The sequence below is a fragment of the Eumetopias jubatus genome, unplaced genomic scaffold (genome assembly GCF_037043125.1).
Source record: "Eumetopias jubatus isolate StellerSeaLion01/CBP00866 unplaced genomic scaffold, mEumJub1_p1.0 scaffold_3, whole genome shotgun sequence".
Taxonomy (NCBI): domain Eukaryota; kingdom Metazoa; phylum Chordata; class Mammalia; order Carnivora; family Otariidae; genus Eumetopias; species Eumetopias jubatus.
In genome coordinates this window covers 7,895,285-7,914,760 of record NW_028274809.1, presented here as the reverse complement: position 1 = coordinate 7,914,760, position 19,476 = coordinate 7,895,285, and the positions used below count along the sequence as shown (strand labels likewise).

Here is a 19,476-nt window from a genome sequence, read left to right as displayed (position 1 = left end):
TGGCCTAGAAGACCAAGAGATTCCCTTAGAATAATCAGGGATTTGAGAACATTAAAGTATTCAGGACCCAAATATTTATACTCTGTTTTAGTCAGTAATTTTAAAGGATAGGAAAAATAGAATTATTGATTAAAAACAGCTTAGTGCTCATGACTAGAAGCTACAGCCTGGTTAACAGTGATTCTTTTTCATAAAAGACTGATTAAGAACTATGCTCAGCATCTTCCATTAGCTCCCCACCTTGGCTTCCCCTTCAGAAATCTTGTCCTTCAACCTTTCAGTAGAAAGTAGCATATAATGTTTATTGCCTCCTCAGATTAAGAATTTAATGATTCTTTTGTTTACTTCTTTCTCTTTATATCTGTATATTGCTGTATGTGTCAATGCCGGATGTAACAAATTTGTAATCCCAAAATGGTAGGATCAAATAAAAGTGTATTGTGTATATTTTAAGTTCTAAAATAATCTTAGGTTTGGGATAGTGACCAAAAAAAATTTATTTATTCATAAAAAAAGATTTATTTATTTGAGAGAGAGAGAGAGCAAGCACAAGCAGTGGGGAGGGGCAGAGGGAGAAGCAGACTCCCCACTGGGAAGGGAGCCCAATGCATGATTCGATCTCAGGACCCTGGGATCATGATCTGAGCCAAAGGCAGACGCTTAACTGACTGAGCCACCTAGGTGCCCTAAAAAATCCTATTTTTTTTTTTAAAGATTTTATTTATTAGAGTGAGAGCATGAGTGGGTGGGAGGAGCGGAGGGAGAGGGAGAAGCAGACTCCCCGTTAAGCAGGGAGCCCGATGTGGGGCTCAATCCCAGGACCCTGGGATCATGACCTGAGCCAAAGGCAGACACTTAACCGACTGAGCCACCCAGGTGCCTCTCGTGACAAAAAAAATTTAAAAAGCAAACTGGGAGAATTCTAAAATGCAAAAGGATTGTAGGAGGAAATTTGAATTGTTGTAAAAGGAGTTGAAGGAAATATGAATATTCTGCCTGTACATAAATGTGCAATATTGCCTCTGTTTCCTGAGTACATTTCCTCACAAACTCTTCTGCCTTCCTTTTTTGTTAGCTTCCCTCTTCTTCCACGTGGGGCCAGCAGTCCAATACAACAGCGTGTCAGTCCCAGGCAACGCTGTCATTGGCTGAAATCCAAAAACTAGAAGAGGAACGAGAACGACAGCTTCGAGAAGAGGTAAATTTTAAAAGTAAAAGTGGTCTTGTCAAACAGTCTTCCAGAATAGTTGGTGTGCATCATGGGTGAGTGGTTAGTAAAGATCATGTTATTGTCAGAATTGCTGTGTGTCTGAATTGGATGTTCATTATTAAACTCTTGAGCCTGTAATAGGAATAACATTAAGATTAGGTAACATGAATGTTCCTTTACCTTAAACATTTTGTTGAAGCTCTTGAGGAAGTAGCTCATAAATAAAAGGACATGGGTTTTTCAGATTTATGGTTTTTATGCAGATACCCTTCTTGTAAATTTGACTTTTAGAATGCAGAATACATTTTTTTTCCCTCTGAGGATATTGGGTTTTCTGACTAGCTAGAAAAACTTAAATATGACAGAAATAAAGTCTTTTTGCTTGTAAGTCTATATCCTGTAGCTTATCATTAGGATAAGAAGGATATAGAAGAGTGAAATAAAGGGGGAAAAAGGAAGAATACAGTTCTTGACAAAAGAAAATGAATAAGTAAAATGGTTTGGTTCAGCACGCCATTGAGGTACCATATTAATTCATCTGTCCATCTATCCATCACATACTTGCTGACACCGGCTCAGTTAGAGGATATGGCTGAGTCCTAAGACAGACAAAATTCTCTGAAGCCTGCCCTTGGGTTGAGGAGAGATGGATAAAAATTGGTGGTAGTGATTGATTGTCTAGTTTCAGGTAGTGTGATCTGGGAAGGTCTCTGAAAAGGTGGCATGGGGTAGCAGAGTCTTGCAGAAAGTGTGTTATGTGGCTATGACTCGCGGCAGAGCAGTCAGTTTGTTTGAGAATGCAAGTTTTCATTTTTGGATCTGAGTGGTGTGGTTCACTGAAGGCCATGGCTACACAAAGAGAAGGGGGAGTTGTCTGTACATGTTCACCGTGTAGTATGCTTGACCTTACCAATGGGTGATACTGTTTCTTCACCTTAATTACCTTATTTCCCACCCTCTAAAAAAAGAGACCACTTTCTCTGAAATCGTTTCTTTTCTAAAAGGTTATCTATCAACAAGTAGATGCAGAGCAGGGTATAACCACTCCCTTCAAGACTAGAAACTTCCAATATTTCTGGTCTCCGCTGAATGAAAAAATACTAGTGATGATCAGAGTTGGAATCCCGGGTCTTGGCTTGTTCATCTTTGTCAGAAGTGAATGATCACCTTGGGTGCCGGGGTGGGTCAGTCGGTTAAGTGTGTGCCCTCAGCTCAGGTCATGATCCCAGGGTCCTGGGATAGAGCCCTGCGCTGGGCTCCCTGCTCAGCGGGGAGTCTGCTCCTTCTCCCTCTGCTGCTCCCCCTGCTTGTGCTCGCTCTCTCTCTAATAAATAAAATCTTAAAAAAAGAGGGGCGCCTGGGTAGCTCAGTCGTTAAGCATCTGCCTTCGGCTCAGGTCCTGGTCCCAGGGTCCTGGGATCGAGCCCCGCGTCAGGGTCCCTGCTCGGTGGGAAGCCTGCTTCTCCCTCTCCCACTCCCCCTGCTTGTGTTCCCTCTCTCGCTGTGTCTGTCAATAAATAAAATCTTAAAAAAAGAAAAAAAGTGAATAATCACCTCTGTATTTTCATTTGATTAATTCTCTTTCAGCTGTTAAGTTTTTCCTATACTCTTCAAGAGGTAGAAAATGCTACTCAGTAGATATTTCTTAGGTAGGGAAACCTAAGTTAATTGTATTTCATTCTTTTCCTGGAGGTAATCTTTGCATGAGCCCCTAACCTGTTCAAATCTGGGTGGTCTTAGTTTGCTGCACAGCTGTTCTGTTTTCTCAAATTCTTGCCATATGCATGTTGCCTGTTGGACTGATTTTTATTTTTTCATACTTTCTCTCCTGTTTTTAATCTCTGTCTTTTTACCTTTTTTGATGGGAGTATTTCCTCGATCTTATGTTTTAATTCTTCTCTTGAACTGTAATGTATGTGATCTTACTTGGAATTTCTCTGAGTCTTTAGTTTGTTCTCCTAGTGTTTCATTTTATAGCCTCTTACTCTTTCATTGAATTCACGTCTTACCTCTCTAAAATTACTAATATTTTTTTTTAAAGCTAGTCCCCATTTTCCCTTCTCTTGTTTCTTTTTCCATCGAATTTCATTTTTTTGATTTCGTCTTTGGCTTTCATCATAGAAGTTCAGGTCAAATGTTTGTTGATCCTGAGCTCTTTGTTCATATATAGGATTAGAGGTTCTGTATATCCAACACCTTGATGGGCTCCGCTGTAATGATCTCTGGCAGAGCTGTTCTGTTGGGGGAGTCTTCCCATCTCTTCGTATCTATAGGTGTATTCTTTTGTGCTGGGGGGTCACGTTCCCCACACAGTAATCACTGATCTGGCTCAGTCTCTCTAAAGAGTAATGTTCAGTTTTCTGCTAGGGAGAGGAATAGATAGCATCCCAACTGCATCAGGTTACGGAGGCAGTCTGGGGCCTTCCTGCTACTTTTTATAGACTTTCAGGCAGTTTTCCCTCTATTACCCACACTTCTAATTACTGAGTTTTGTAGATGAATTGGCCTATTTCTGAGCTTCCTTTACTTAGGTTTCAACTTACTGGGTCTATTCCCTTGCGTACCGTTATTTTTCTGCTTTTCAGCCTTTAGGATCTATTCTGTTCTTTTTGTCCTTATGGGTTTATACTTTATAACAGTATATTTTTTCCTGTCATTTTGGTAAGGCTTTAGGAAGTTCATATGTATTTCATTTCTGTGCCTAACCAACAATACTACTTAATTTTTGAGACGTAATTCTGCATTTGATCTTTTTATTCTCTCTTAGTACCTCTGGCAGTTTACATCTTTATTTGCAGCAAAGTAGCTAACCCTTTCGCGTGTTTAACTTCATATAGCTCTTACGTATTTGCATTCCATTTACCATACCGGACAGTAGTAACTAGTATTTTTGAAAACCAGAATGTTAAGCTAGCTTACTGTTGTGCAACAGCAGAGGCGCCAGCAGAGGGAACTGATGAAAGCTCTCCAGCAGCAGCAGCAGCAGCAGCAGCAGAAGCTGTCTGGCTGGGGGACTGTCAGCAAACCTGCAGGCACTGCCAAGTCGCTCCTGGAGATACAGCAGGAAGAAGCCAGGCAGATGCAGAAGCAGCAGCAGCAGCAGCACCAGCAGCCAAACAGAGCCCGGAACAATACGGTGGGTTCTTCTTCCTAAGCACTCATTGTATGGGTTGGTGTTAGAAGTTCTCTTTTCTGACTTTGGTGGACTCTCTTTTTAGTATTGTTAACCGCATCATTTGTCTCTTCTTCTTTAACAGCATTCCAACCTGCACACCAGCATTGGGAATTCTGTTTGGGGCTCTATAAATACTGGTCCGCCTAACCAGTGGGCATCTGACCTAGTCAGTAGTATCTGGAGTAATGCTGACACTAAAAACTCCAACATGGGATTCTGGGATGATGCAGTGAAAGAGGTGGGACCTAGGAATCCTACAAATAAAAATAAAAACAACGCCAGTCTCAGGTAGGGCTCAAAATGATCAAACCTACGCTTCTTGGAGGGTTGGGGGATGGGGCATGTGGGGAGTGGGGGTACTGGGTGGGCATGGAAAGATAGTTCTTTAGTTTTTGCTTATTTTCATCTGTGTCCAAGCATGGGAGATTGTAGTTTGGTGATTGCTTTCTTCCCCATGGAAACACATCTGTATTATTACTAGGGGCTCTCTGTACTGCTGGGCACTTAGTCCATTGCCTGTCACATGGTAACCACTTAATAAATATTAGGAATAGTGTATTTTTGTTGTTGAACATTTCTCCAAGATCCTCTCTAGATCTTAGCATTTTTCTCTAAATTTATATTTTTTTAAGTTAGCTAGACTACAGTATTATAAACACCTCTCTAATGACCTTAAACCTGTATATTTTTATGACAGATTAGTTACACTTTTACCTTTGTCTTTCTGTCCTCAGTATGCAGTGTTAATGAATGAGCATGGGTTTTAATGATAAATATGTGAACTCAGTTCCCAGCACTGCCACTTATTAGCTGTGTGACCTGTGTGACCTTGGGCAAGAGGGAAACTCTTTGAGCCTCAGTTCCCTCATCTGTAAAATGAAGATAATAACGATGACTTCATGGGTGTAGTTGGACAGATTGAATGCACACGAAGTGGTTAGTGAAGTGCCTGGCACATAGTAACTACTTAATAAATGGTAGTGTTGTCAGATTGTTTCTTCTTGTTTGACGGTCTAAAGTATTAAGAATAGGACTCTAAACAACTGTCAGCTTATTGAGCATCTTTGCCAGGCCTTTGCATACAGTATCTTGATTCCTTATGAGAAGTATTAGTACCATTTTACAGATGGGTAAACTGAGGCTTAGCAAAATTTAAAAACTCACCAAAGGGCACATTGGAAGAATTGAATCATTTCTCTGGCAAGAAGCCCTATCTTCACAAATGAGAATGTATTAGCTGAGGCTAGTTTGTAAGAGGGTATTAAGTTCCCCCATCCCCAATCCAAATATTTGAAGTTTTTTTTTTTTTTAATTCGTTTTTGGACCCAAGCATTGGATTACTGGACAGCCATCCAGTGTTGCCAAGACATTATCTGTTTATGGTGTTGTAGTATAATCATATAGTAACAGTTTCTGGGAATATAATATCGCCCTATTGTTTTGCTTTAGTAAATCTGTAGGTGTGTCTAACCGGCAGAATAAGAAAGTAGAAGAAGAAGAAAAGTTGCTGAAGCTCTTTCAGGGAGTAAATAAAGCCCAAGATGGATTTACCCAGTGGTGTGAACAGATGCTTCATGCCCTTAATACGGCAAATAACTTGGATGGTAAGAATTGGGGAGGGAAACCCAGCATGTGGAATGGCAGAGCAGGACCCACAAAGAGGTTGACAGATTGGAATGATGGGCCAAAACTCAGGAGGTGAAAGCTAATGGAGATCCAATCCTATATCTACCATAAGAACTTGACTCTTTAACGGTATTATAAGTACTACTTGTGAGAAAAGTCCTGTAATACTGTACTCAAATAGGTTCTCAGTGGTTGCCAAAAAGTAAATGGTATCTCAGGCTGTCTTAATAAATGTGCAGGACAGAGGAGGTCATAGTTCCATATAGGTCATTTTATGGGGGACATTGCCAGCCAGGCCAAGTCCAAAGAAAGGTAACTCATGGTGGAGACAAAGGTCATCCTGGGCAAGAGAAGGCTGAGGTGATCTTTCCCTTCCTGCCTTTGGGGGTGGGGGTGGGAATCATGTGCCAGAAGAGCAAGTAGACTTATTTTGTGCACAGTGAAACTAGGACCAGTGAGTGGAGAAGGTTTCAGTGCAATTTGAAGAAAAACTTGCTAATTGTTACTTGATCACAAAGAGAATTCTCTGCCTTAGATGGAAGTGAGTCCCTGCCCTGACCCCAGATGTTTGAACCAGAGACCAGTCAGCTTGGTGTGGAAGATTTGGATTCCTGTAACTGATTGGCTGATTTGAAGTTACCACTTCCAATGTCTTAACTAAAACCAAGAATCTTATAAAAACAGAATAGTAAAGGAATGGAAGAATTCCTTTGCAGCATTGTAACAATATCTTACAGTCTGAAAGAGCCAGGGGGAAAATAATAAATAATAAATAATGGCCAGCTACCATTCATTAAGCACCTATCATGTGCTAGGCACTTTCTAGCAGTTAGCATAGGTTATTCCAGTTATTTAATTTTTGCGGTAATTTCATAAGATACCTCTACAGTGTAGGTGATATTATCCCCATTTTATAAATTAGGAAACAGAGGCTCAGATTGGTTAAATAACTCATCAAGGTCACACAGCGAGCAAATTTCACAGTCAGGATTTTAACCCATGTCTGTCTAACTCTGATACTTGTGCTTTTTCTGCTGTACCACACTACTTGCATATTCCATTTAATCCCTCTCTAAACATATGATATCTCAGTAAAGTGAAAGTTCCCGGAGGGTACGGCTATATTTTTAGCATCTGTCATGGTTCCTGACACACATCATAGCACTTAATAAATATTGATTGAATTTAAAGAAAGAAAGAATGACTTTCCAGATGACTTCTGTCGTAGGCAAGCAGTTGTTTTTAGTCAACGTAACATGCAGTTTTTACCAACATAACATTTAGTGAAACTAAACATGCGTGATGTGTCTTTGTTTGACTGTGCTATTTGAGATAATTTGGGGCATTGCAATGACAGTGGGCTTTTTTTTTTTTCTGTCCTCTGCAGAGTAGGTTAAAGAATATTTAACACAGTAGCTGCATACCTTTCAAGTTTGCATCATTAGAGTCGGCAGTAGGTGTGACAGTATAATAAAAACTGAAGCTGAGTCTTTGCATGTGATATTTCATTGTTACTCTTCATGTCTTCTCCCCTCTCATGTTGCAGTTCCCACTTTTGTTTCTTTCCTGAAAGAAGTAGAATCTCCTTATGAAGTCCATGATTATATTAGGGCCTATTTAGGAGATACCTCTGAGGCCAAGGAGTTTGCGAAGCAGTTCCTCGAGCGCCGCGCCAAACAGAAAGCCACCCAGCGGCAGCAGCAGCAGCAGCAGCAGGTACGAGGCAGTGGTGTTGGCGCCGTAGCCCTGCGAGTGAGTAGTAATACCTTGAAGTACTGAGCAGCCAGAGAAATGAAAATTAAAAGATACTGTTTTTATACATCAGATGACCATAGCTTCTTAAAATGTGGTAGATTTCAAATGATATGTCCAGAGACTTCTGCGAATTTCCCAAATAGCAAATGAAATCATTCTCTGTTAAGGCATACTAGTTGCATTTTCCTTGGTTCGTATATGTGCTTCAAATTGCAAATTCCAACTTGTCACAGACCCATACGTTTTTTTGGATAGTTAAAACCTACAAATGTTAAATCTCCAGTGCTCAGGATGCACTGTACCCATTATTGATAATACCATGGCATGCCAGACATGTCAAATGTTGTTGATGGGGATGTAAAAGGTACAGTCAGTTCTCATTATTTGTGGTAGTTATGTTTTGTAAAGTCGCTGCTAAAGCTGAATTAGCAAATACTGAACTATTGGTCCAGGGAAAACATCCAGTTAGATTTTTGGAAACTCTGATCACAACATTTTTGTCAGCTGGTCAATATGTTATTTTGTTTTATGTGTGTTTCTGTTTAAGATGCCTTATTTAATATATTGTTGATTCCTTAACATTGAACTCATGGCCAGCAGCACTAGAACTGACGCCTGAGTGAAGCTCATCATTTTCTCCATAAGGCATGTCACAGCCTTTTTGGAACACCAGACAGTACTTAATACTTGGGGGCCATTTTGTTTTATTTTATTTTTTAGATTTTGTTTATTTATTAGAGTGTACACACGAGAGAGAGAGAGTGAGCGGGGGCAGAGGCAGAAGGAGAGGGAGAAGCAGACTCCCTGCTGAGCAGGGAGCCCAACCTGGGGCTTGATCTCAGGACCCTAGGATCATGACCTGAGCTGAAGACAGATGCTTATAACTGACTGAGCCACCCAGGTGCTCCTCTTGGGGGCCATTTTAAACAGTGACAGCACTAACAAGCATAAAATGTGAACATCAGTACACTATGGAGACTGAAAAAGATGCTCGTTTACTATATGAGAACCGAAACAAGAGGGCAGAATACTGCCCTGTTCCACCTCAACTGGGAATGTATTCCTCAGGCAACTCAGATTTTTCACTGCTCTGGACATTTGCGTGTTCAGGAAAACCATAAAAGCACCGCAAGTTTTGATTTTGGGGTTAACAAATAAATTACAGCCAGTAAGTGAATTTGCAAATATGGAATCTGTGAATAATGAGGATCAGTTGTACAAGTTTTCTGACAGATGAGGTGGCAAAGCTCATGAAGAGCTGAAGAATATTCATATCCTTTAATTCTATAATTCTGCTAGAGATAATGTTTGTTATATCGGTCATTTCTGGGGATATAAAAGATATAGTGAAGTACATGGCATTTAAAATCCATTTGGGGTGCTTGGGCGACTCAGTCGTTAAGCGTCTGCCTTCGGCTCAGGTCATGATCCCGGGGTCCTGGGATCGAGCCCCGCATCGGGCTCCCTGCTCCGCGGGAAGCCTGCTTCTCCCTCTCCCACCCCCCCTGCTTGTGTTCTCTCTCTCGTTGTGTCTCTGTCAAATAAATAAACAAAATCTTTAAAAAAAATAAATAAAATTCATTTGAGTAGATGGGCTAACAGGGATTAAGTGAAAAATGTCAATATAAACAGCACTAGGAAAAATAATCAGAAGGGAAGACATCGTAGAGCAATACAGAAAGTTTTTACGTTTGTGAAATAGCTGCCCCTGTGTGCTGAAATTGGAAGTTGGGGCCCACGATGCGTGCGCATGTGCCTGCAGCCAGGCTTGTCCTTCCACAGTGCTTTCTCCACTCCTCCTCCTCACACTGCCACTACCTGTGCCTGCAACTAGCTCATTGAATCTGATCCCAGTTTAAAATGAATTGCTCTAATAAGAGCAACAGGTAAGTGTGAATGGCTGGTAGACTGTTTCATAGTTGAACCAGTTGGTAGCAAGTGTATGGATATTTGGGGACCAGATTTCTTCTAGGATTGCCCATAGGAATAAAGCACATGATCCTAGTTTTGTTTGGTAACGTGCTGCCAGCTCGTGTGCAGGCTGTCCTGTTCTAGGGCTCAGAGACAGGAACCTTATGCTGGAGTACAGAGGTCTGTTGTGATTATTTGCAGTATATTTAATCTCCTAGTGGATGGCACGGACTCCGTGTATACCAGAGAGGTTTCGACAGCTGTGCTGTCACAATGGGACGAAAAGCTGGAGCAACCAGGTTGGGCCTTTTGGAGGCCCAGCGCTTAAGTGGGGTGTCTGACTCTAAATGAAGGGAAAGGGTGGCTCAGTGGACTCCCCTTGGTTTCATTATTACCGGAATCCATGATAAGACTTCTGTTTTTAATCTTATACTTGATAAAGTGAGGGCCAATCAACCATTTTCTTAGAGTGGGCCACACTTGCATCCACTGTGTAACCTCAGTTGTGACATCTTATCCCACAGGACTCTGTGTGGGGAATGAACCATAGTGCACTCCATTCAGTATTTCAGACCAATCAAAGCAACAACCAACAATCCAATTTTGAGGCCGTACAAAGTGGCAAGAAGAAGAAAAAGCAGAAGATGGTCCGAGCAGATCCCAGTTTATTAGGTGAGCAAAGCCTAAAGTCTCAGGTGGGTGTTGGAGGTGTGCAGGTTATAGCAGTATTATATGTGAGTCTCCTCGTGGAATGTTTTTCATAAAGGGAAATATTTCTTATATAAAATTAATTTTTTAAACCACTTTGAAATAGGTAATATTTACTGGGCCCATCAGTACAAGAGCGATGCCTCATTGCTATAGGGAACAAGAAAAGTAATTACTTATACTGTGTGGTGCTTTAAACTTTGAAGCCTTATTTCATATATAATATGAATTTCCCTAGAAGGCCTTTCAGTTTAGTTGGAAAATAATGCTAATGGAGAAAAGGAAAAGTTGTAAAAATTTAAATGCTGATTTATATAGAAGCTGACCATAAATCCAATCAGGTTTTCAAACAACTAATATTTGTTGATAACCCATTACATATGTGTATATATATACCTGTGATTTTCAGAGTCACTCTGCATTATGAGATCATGTTCTAGTTTACCAATGAGTAAACCAAGGCCCTGAGGGTTTAGAACATTTTCCAAAGTCACCCAGCTGTTCAGCAGTGGGGCTGGGATTTCAGAGAAGGCCTGTTTTCTTTCCACTCTTCTGTTAGCCACAGCTATTCTCGTCTAGCGTTGAGAACCAGAGTCTTCACACAAGACAGCTTCATGGAAATGGTGACAACAGAATTGGGGCTTTGAAAGACTGGCGGGAAGGACAGACAGTGGTGTTTCTGGAATAATAAACAGTCTAGGCAAAGCAGATGCAGGCTGTTTGAGTTTCTTAAATTGGCCCAACAGCCTCACAGACAATGATGAAATTAAAATGATTTTCTGTTTATGAATGTAGAGTATTAAAAACCATGCTGTCTGGAGTAGAATGATTATATTGGCAAAGATGGCAGGTTGGGATGTTGGCCCAGGCAGGAGGCAGAGTGGTTAGGAGGCTGCAATGTAGACCAGGTGAAAGATCCTGGTGGCCTGGAGAATAGGGTTTTGGTATTAGAGATGGGGAGGAATTAGATGGGTTTTAGAAACTTAGGGGACTGAATTGGCAAGACAAGAGGAATGGAAGGGTTTGGGCAGCAGGATGGGTAGTGTTGCCACTTGCTGAAAGGATGAGCCCTGGAAGATGGAGCAGGCTTATGGGGTAATGATACGGAGTTGAAGTATGTTGGGTGGGTCCAGTGTGAAATGCCTATGAGACTTCAAGTGGAGATGCCCTTGTGAAAGAGAAGAGAGCACAGCAGGAGGGGGATTGCCATCCTACCCTGCCCTCCATAGGGTCCCTGCCTTCTCTCATAGGTTTCCTACTCTGGAGAAAACAAAATGTCAGTAACAGAAACCTAACGTTGAGGATTGCCCCTTGGAACTGGGGCCTGAAAGCTGGCTTGGGAACAGAGAGAGATCTGGTGAAATTCTGTTTTCTTCTGCCTCAGAATTGTAATTTATTTATTTATTTATTTTGCCTGTCTTAGAAATTTATGTTAAGAGTAGATGGAACCAGCCTAACATTTTATCCAGTTTTGACAGAAGTGGGTAAATATAGATTTACAAGTGTCCCTGAAATTCTGGGTGTGGGTTCTAGCCAAGAAGCTCCTTGTTGCTCTTAGGCTGTGGCACTGAAAGGGTAGGCTGCAGGGAAAAGGTTCCTCTGAAAATGAGGTGTAAAGCTCTGTGAGTTGAATATTCAATCTGACTCCATCCCTATTACAGACACCAGAAAGAAAGGGACTTTCTTTTAAAACACTCTTCAGGGGAATGAGAGGTTTTTTAAGGAATAGAGTTTAAGGAATGTATATATGTTGAAGGAACAGAAAAAATATATATATATAAGAGAAAGGGAAGTAAAAGTTCAACAGAATATTGAGAAAACTCACTTGTGTAGGCTTGGACCGTTTTTTTTTTTTTTTTAAAGATTTTATTTATTTGAGAGAAAGAGAGAGCACATGGGGAGGGAAGGGTCAGAGGGAGAAGCAGACTCCCCGCTGAGCAGGGATCCCGATGCGGGACTTGATCCTGGACTCCAGGATCATGACTTGAGCCGAAGGCAGTCGCTTAACCAACTGAGCCACCCAGGCGCCCTAGGCTTGGACCTTTTTATGAAAATTTCTGCTCAACTAGATCTCTCTCTGATAATTACTAATTTCTGCCCCTTGCCTACTCATTTCTACCTATTACTATTTTTAATTGATTTACAGATTGAGGAAAAATTAATAAATGTCCACCAGTCACAGTTTGCCAACCATAGAATGAGACAGTTCTAATTTGATCTGAAAGCATCCATTGAGAAAGTAGTCACTGATCGAAAGAGAACTTTGCTTTTAAAACAGACCATCAGAGAGGCCCAGCCTCATTTTAATGATCCATCACCTCCATTGTGTCTTCTCTGTAGTTTTTAGAGCTACCAGATTCCAGTGTGAACCAGCGTCCATTACTTGGATATGATAAATAGTCCACACACAATGGCATTTTCCTCCTGTCATACTTTACAGCCCCTCAGACCTTAAGAAATCATGCGAGTGAGACATAGTTCTGATCCTAACAGAATGTAGTGTTTAGAGCCAGGCAAAGTGGGCTTAAATCCTCCTTTGTATTGCCTTGTACTTCGTGGATCCCAGAGCTTTCCTGTCTGTCAGATGTGGAGTAGACATGCTTTTATGACCGGTCAGTGAGACTGTGTCTGCTAAAAGCTTAGCCCAGTAAGCAACATACTGTCGTCATGAACAAGTAACTTTTTTTGGCGGGGGGGCCCAGGCTGCTGCTTTTTTCCTGTCTTTGCATGATTAAAATTTAAGTTTGTTTGTGTATTTTTAAGTTTTTTTTTTAATTTATTTGAGAGGGCACAAGCAGGGGGGAGGGGCAGAGGGAGAGGGACAGAGAGAAGCAGACCCTCTGCCGAGCAGGGAGTCCCATGCGGGGCTCCATCCCAGGACCCTGAGATCATGACCTGAGCGGAAGGCAGATTCTTAACCAACTGAGCCACCTAGGCGCCCCGTTTGTGTTTTTATTACATTTCTGCTTTTATCACATGTAGCTCGTTTTTATCACAGTTCATCTGTTCCTGAGATACATGTGAAGTCAAAACCTTGCTTCAGAATAGAGTAATAGCTCATTTCATAGGCTGTTTGGTTTTTAAGTTTTAATACTTACCTAATTAAACTGTTATTTCCAAATAGGGATACTAAGCCTTTCATTATTTTCAAGGGAAAAGGTCTTGTGGGTTGTGGCAATGTTGTTTATGGGTAGAGCTGAGGCTGGGGTTAGGAGCCCTGGCCTCTCCTAGTCTTAGGCCTGCTAAGCAGCTTGTACCATAGCTTCCTTGGTTAATAGTCACGTTTATGTTTTCAAATCATGATATTTTGAGTCAAGAATATAATATAAATAAGCTATTTTTATTATATAGGATTTTATTATTGGTACATTTAAAATGTGTCTTTGTTTGAAAACTTGAACATTTAAAGAGCAAAAAGGAGGGGGCAGAACACAAGTAATATTAACTGCTTTTAGATAGGAGAGCATTGCCTGTTTACTTTTTGATATTAAAATAGCAGCTGAAACAGTTTGAGATTTCATTTACAGTGGATGAACTGAAAGCTCTTTGGGAGTCATTCATTCCAAGGAAGCCCTGTTAATGCTTTTTATCAATCTTTGATTATGGAGTTATAGAAAAATTACATACATGTGGCTGATGGGATTAGGTTTTCAACTTTAGTAGTGTTTGTGATTACTGTTCTTGCCTTCAGTGGTGGTGCTTAATACTGCTTTCTCTAAACCAGATTCCATTTTGGTTAATCAATATGGCTAACTGAAATCCTTTCCTTTGCAAGCCTACCTGTAATAGGTTGAGTTGAACAAAGTACTTTAATCTTTTTGTGCTGTCTACCCTGTGACAAAACATCTGAGGGCTATAAGGATCTGGTAGTGGATCTTCCCTGAAGCCTCCTACCCTCGAATAGCAAAAGCCAAAACTTTGAAAAGGTTTTTGACCCAATGAGGGGGGAAAAATGTATTCCCAGTAGTTAGTGGGACTGAAGTAGTATTACTCCCACTTAGATTTCACAGTCATATGGTCAGGTAGTTATAAAGTGCTTGGTATGTGTTATTCCTGTCCTTCCCCTGCCCCCACCTCTGTTAAGATTCACCTCCCGAATGAACTTTCCCCACTGGCCAGCCTCAGTTGGCTTTAACATGTGCTCACAGCCCAGATTCTTCTCAGGAATCCCTAATGCACTCGTTCGGAATTCTTTTTTTCCCCTCCCTACTTAATTATACCAGAACCCTAAGAAATACATAAAAACGAAGAATCTCTCATTAGAAGAGCAGAACACCACTCTCTGACCTTTATCCTTCCTTCTTCTTCCTTCCTTTAGTATCTGTATGGCTAAAGCAGGAGAGACTTCTATCCCAGCCCACTGCCTGGAATTTGAGCCCCGTGGTTGTCCGGATGTGGTCACTCATTGCCAATTTTTTCCGGCAGGGTTTTCAGTCAATGCTTCATCAGAGCGACTCAATATGGGTGAAATCGAGACTTTGGATGACTACTGAGCACCTGCCAGTGGACTGGCCTTCCTTCTCTTCTCTGCTGACCATGGATTCTCCACCTTTGGACACAACACTTACTCACCATTTACTCTATATCACTCTGCAACAAATCACAGAACCGATCATCTCAGGCTTTTTCTTCTAGCCCTTTGTGTCCAAGATTCTTTAAACTGTTTTTGTTGGTGAGCATCTCAGACTGTAGATAAGTGGACCGGACCCTGTGTCTTGGGGGTGGCAGTTGGGATTACTCCCCAACAAGGCTGATTTTGGGCAGCACCTGTTTACTGTGCCGTGATTTCATCTACTGTGTCCCAGAAAGTGTGTTGGGATCTGCCAATAGCTATTTACTTTCTTATGTCACCTTTTTCCTTTCTATATTCTTTTTCTTCTTCTTTTTAAACCCCCGTAAGGGCAAGGGGTCTAACTGGTGCAGTCATGAAGAGAGTTAATGGTAACAGACATTGACCAGCAACACCATGCCACGGACTGTGACTTGAGTGTCTGACAAGACAGAGCGCCCCCAGTCTGAAGGTTGCATTGCCACTGCTAACTTTGGGATTGCATCAATGAGGCCCTGAGTGGGGTGGAGTTTAGATTGGATTGGTTTGATGTTGCACACCCCTCGCCTGTTCTTTCTAAGCATCCTTTTGGAGAAAGGATTCATGTTTTTCTTCATTAGATAGTGACTTCCAAGCAAGCTGACTTCTCCCTTGGCATTCTCCAACCTGATTGGACAGAGGAAACCCTATGGCCTGGGAGAAGGACTTATTCTTAATTTTTCCTTTCTTACAAAAACTGATTTTTCCCATAAATATTTTTACTTCAGAGGACTAGGACCAGTTTGTTTTGGGCCTTTCTGCTGAAAATTTGTCTCGTTTAAGAGGCAGCTAGGATCTTTACCATATGTATGAATTTGTATAATTTCATTTTGGATAGGGATAAACTTTTGCTTCTGATAAAAGCCCGGAATTTCATCTGGTTCCTCAGAGCATTACGTGTGTGTCTTGCTGTGGCCCCAAAAGGTTTTGTTTAAAGATTCTGGAATGGCAAGTTGCTTGCCTTTTCTGAAAAGAAAGCATACAAAACCTAACCATCTTTAAGACCTTCATCCATGGAAACCACTACACAGGAGAATGCAGTGGGATGGAGGGGATGGGAGAGAGTGGGAGAGGAGAAGCCTGCTTCCGGCTTCTGATCATGGCCTCCTAATACCCCTTCACTTCAGTTATATGTGTATTCAAGTCCTATTTATAAACCAGTACTCTTCCTGCCTCTCCCAGCCCCCTGCAGAACATCACTCTGGAATTGCCAATCACACTTTGGTCTGGAGCCATTGGACCATCCGTCCCTGTGTGAGAAGTGCTGTGGTCCGGGTGGCTCCTGGTAGAGCACCTTCTCTCTCTGTCATCATTGCCTGAAGAAGGCTGGAGTTGCTCTGAGAGCATTTTGGTTTTGGCTGATTATATTTGGTTTCTATTTTTATTCTTTGGATCACCATTCTCCCTATCCCTTCTTGCCTCCCTCCCACCCTCCCTCCCAAACGTGTACAATAACTATACAGAGACTGCTACAAACTTGTATATAGTTTTTGGATCAAATAGCATGAGGAGATGGGGAACCATTAAAAGTTGGGACTCCTGCTCTCCTTTGCTTTGTAAATTCAAAAGTGGGGGGTGGGGAAGAGGGATAGTTAAAATGTTTACAAAACTTTAAGCTCCCTCGGAACTTTTGCCAGTGTGGAGGAAAATAAAAAAGAACTTAAATAAAACGTGGTATCCTGTCTGAGCGCACCTCTTCTACTCACCTTTGTCAAGGCTAAGTCTTGTACTAAACCGTTCTCTTGGCACCATGAAGAGGCTCCAAACACGTGAGCACCTGAGACATGGAGGCAGCCATGGCTTTTCCTGCCAGCCTATGGAACACTGGCTGGTTCTGTATTTGGGAATGTGGAGGTCAAGATAAACAACGGGTAAGTTTGACCAAATGTCTTTACTCCTTTCACTGTCCCTTTCTGCTGACTCGTGGATCGTCTCCTGCCCTCATACCACAGACACACCCTCTGAATGTGCCTTCCAGAGCCTTCCCACACCTTCCAAACTAGACTCCACTGTGTGCTTGTGCCGGAAAAATAAAAACAAATACAAAATTAAAACACAAACATTTGGGGTGGGGTAAGTGGATTTGGGGTAGCAAAGTCATCTTTATCACGGAACATTCCATTTACTTAACCAAGAACCTTGCTTCTACTTGAGGAATTTCCCACTTAGTGGAAAGAAACCACTCTTCCCCAGGAATGTTCTTCTGTCTCAGTCCTGCTCTTTTTCACAGTCTCATCTGTTCACTGACTTCAACCACCACGTTATGTCCCTTTCTGTAAACTTACTTGCAAATTATCTTAACTCTTTCTGAGTTTTAAAGTACTTGTTTTGTACGTGGTTTGCTTTTACTTATTTTAATGTGGAGGCTTAAACATACCCAAACAAGATAGCTTGATTATGGAGACGTTCCCCTAGATAGTTGGTGTTCTGGTTACTCTTGCTGCCACTCCAAACTTACTTAAAGCAACCCCTTAATTTTGTTGGTAATTTTATGAGTCATGATTTTGGGGAAGGGCTCAGCTGGGCAGTTCTCCTGTGGGGCCTCCTCTGATTGTGGTCAGATAATCTTGGGAAGGTTCGATAATGTTGGCTGGCCAAGATGGATCATTCATATGACTGGCAGTTGATTCTGGCTGTTGGCTAGGAGCTCCGCTGGGTTCATGGCTGGAGGAACTATATATCCCTCTTCAGCATGATATTTTCAGAGTAGGTGGGCTTCTTAGGTGGCAGTTGGCTCCCCGCCAGAGGGGAACCAAGCAGAAGTTGCATCACCATCTCTGACCTAAACTCAGAAGTTACATAGTGTCACTTCTGTGATACTTTTATTCTGTCAAAGTCCCCACACACCCACTGAGACTCAGGAGGCTGGGAACATGGGACCCTCTCCATCCTTGATGAAAGAAATAAGGTCACATTGTAGGAAGAGCATGTGGGGTGGGGGAATGTCGTTGCCAGCCACTTTGGGGAATTACCTGCATAAGATGAGTTTATGCATATACATCAAGGAGTTTTCAGTCTCCGTTGGTTATAAGTTGAGGGATTATTTTTTAATTTCAGGATAGATAATAGTACTCTGGCTTTATCTTAGTTAATTTCTCTTAGGCAACCATTTTATGAAGAGGTATTAGTGTGTCCTTTCATACACTTTTTTTTATAAATAAGTCTTAATAAGATTTTATTTATTTATTTGACACAGAACAAGTAGGCAGAGAGACAGGCAGAGGGAGAGGGAGAAGCAGGCTCCCCGCTGAGCAGGGAACCTGATGCTGGGCTTGATCCCAGGACTCTGGGATCGTGACCTGAGCCGAAGGCAGCGGCTTAACCGACTGAGCCACCCAGGGGCCCAGTAAACACTATTTTTTAAATTGATCAGATAAAGAATTTGGAATTTGTTTTATGCAAAATGCCCTCTGCATTATTAATAAGAATAAAAAGTCTCTGTATGACAGAAATGCTACCGTGGAGTGAAGCGGTCTCTCCTGTGCTTCTAGTGTGGGAAGTAGAACTCCCTCTGCCTCATGGGAGCATTAGGCATGCGCATTCCAAAGAGTGTGTTACAGCCAGGAGCACGTTCCATATGGAAGTTAGGCTCCTAGTTGATAGGTTTCATGGAGAAAAAGAAATAGCCCAGCTCTGGAGATGGCTTTGACCCTGCTTGAGTGCAGGCAATTCTAATGAGGAAGCTGCACTGCTTGCTGGGACAGTAGGGAGCCTGGGAACCTGGAAGCAGCCAGATGTGTGATGTTTACTTTAGGGATGTCATTGGATGTCCTGGGAATGAAGAACCTATACAGCTCTTGGTAGTGCCAGTTCCAGACCAGGAACCTTTGAGAGGAGGGTTTCCCTCCAGAGATTAATTAGTGGGAATGTTTTGCAACTAAAACAGTATAGCCATGCTTCACTGTATGGGAGGAACAGCACATAGATGCCGGGAAGCAAGGGAAGAGAAATGGGCTCTTTCCCTCACTGTTGCTCTGTAGCCTAAAATCTATCACTGCCCCCATTTCGTTGCTGGCAAAGGGATGACATCACGAGGATGAAACTCAGAATAGCTTCAATACTCAGTTCAGTCCAGCTGGTCTTAAGCAGAGCCATCGTTTATTTCTTAAAGATTGTATACTTGTCCCCCCAGGTGTAGGAGTGGTAGATTAGTGTCCCTTGACCAAAAATTATTTTTTCCTTTGAATTCCTCTTTTAGTGTGAGAAATGGTCCTGAAAATTGTCAGTGGGTCAGTATTAGGCTTGGTTGCATGTAAGACAAAAAGCAAACAAAGGGATTTAAACAAGATGGTTTATTTCTCAAGTAAAATCCGAATTGCTGGCATATTGCTCCGGGGCCTGGGTTCTTTTTTTTAAATCCTTGATTGTGGCTTCCATACTCACGGTCATTCATGGTCCAAGGTGACTGTTAGAGCACCAGTCATCAAACCCTGTATTCCAGGGAGGAGGAAGGAGTGGGGTGGGGCCAAAGGAGCACTCCTCCCTGCTTACTCAGCCCTCTCT

At 41.9% G+C, this 19,476-nt stretch overlaps 1 protein-coding gene across 11 annotated transcripts in view; it reads left to right on the top strand.

Annotated features, from left to right (window-relative positions):
• GIGYF2 (GRB10 interacting GYF protein 2) overlaps positions 1–16,655 on the top strand; it is a 146,656-nt gene extending 130,001 nt beyond the window's left edge. For 6 of the 11 annotated variants that reach the window (XM_088021498.1, XM_088021497.1, XM_088021499.1 and 3 more), the window contains 7 exons: positions 1,076–1,198; positions 4,143–4,346; positions 4,468–4,673; positions 5,835–5,989; positions 7,558–7,763; positions 10,202–10,349; positions 14,811–16,655. In XM_088021498.1, the coding sequence (XP_087877624.1) occupies positions 1,076–1,198; positions 4,143–4,346; positions 4,468–4,673; positions 5,835–5,989; positions 7,558–7,763; positions 10,202–10,349; positions 14,811–14,878 (1,110 nt within the window). In that variant the 3' untranslated portion in view covers positions 14,879–16,655. Of the gene's footprint in view, positions 1–1,075; positions 1,199–4,142; positions 4,347–4,467; positions 4,674–5,834; positions 5,990–7,557; positions 7,764–9,548; positions 9,653–10,201; positions 10,350–14,810 lie in introns of those variants that run through there. The other 5 variants (XR_015767833.1, XM_088021496.1, XM_028105072.1 and 2 more) reach the window with 5 other exon arrangements.
• Positions 16,656–19,476: the final 2,821 nt, after the last annotated feature.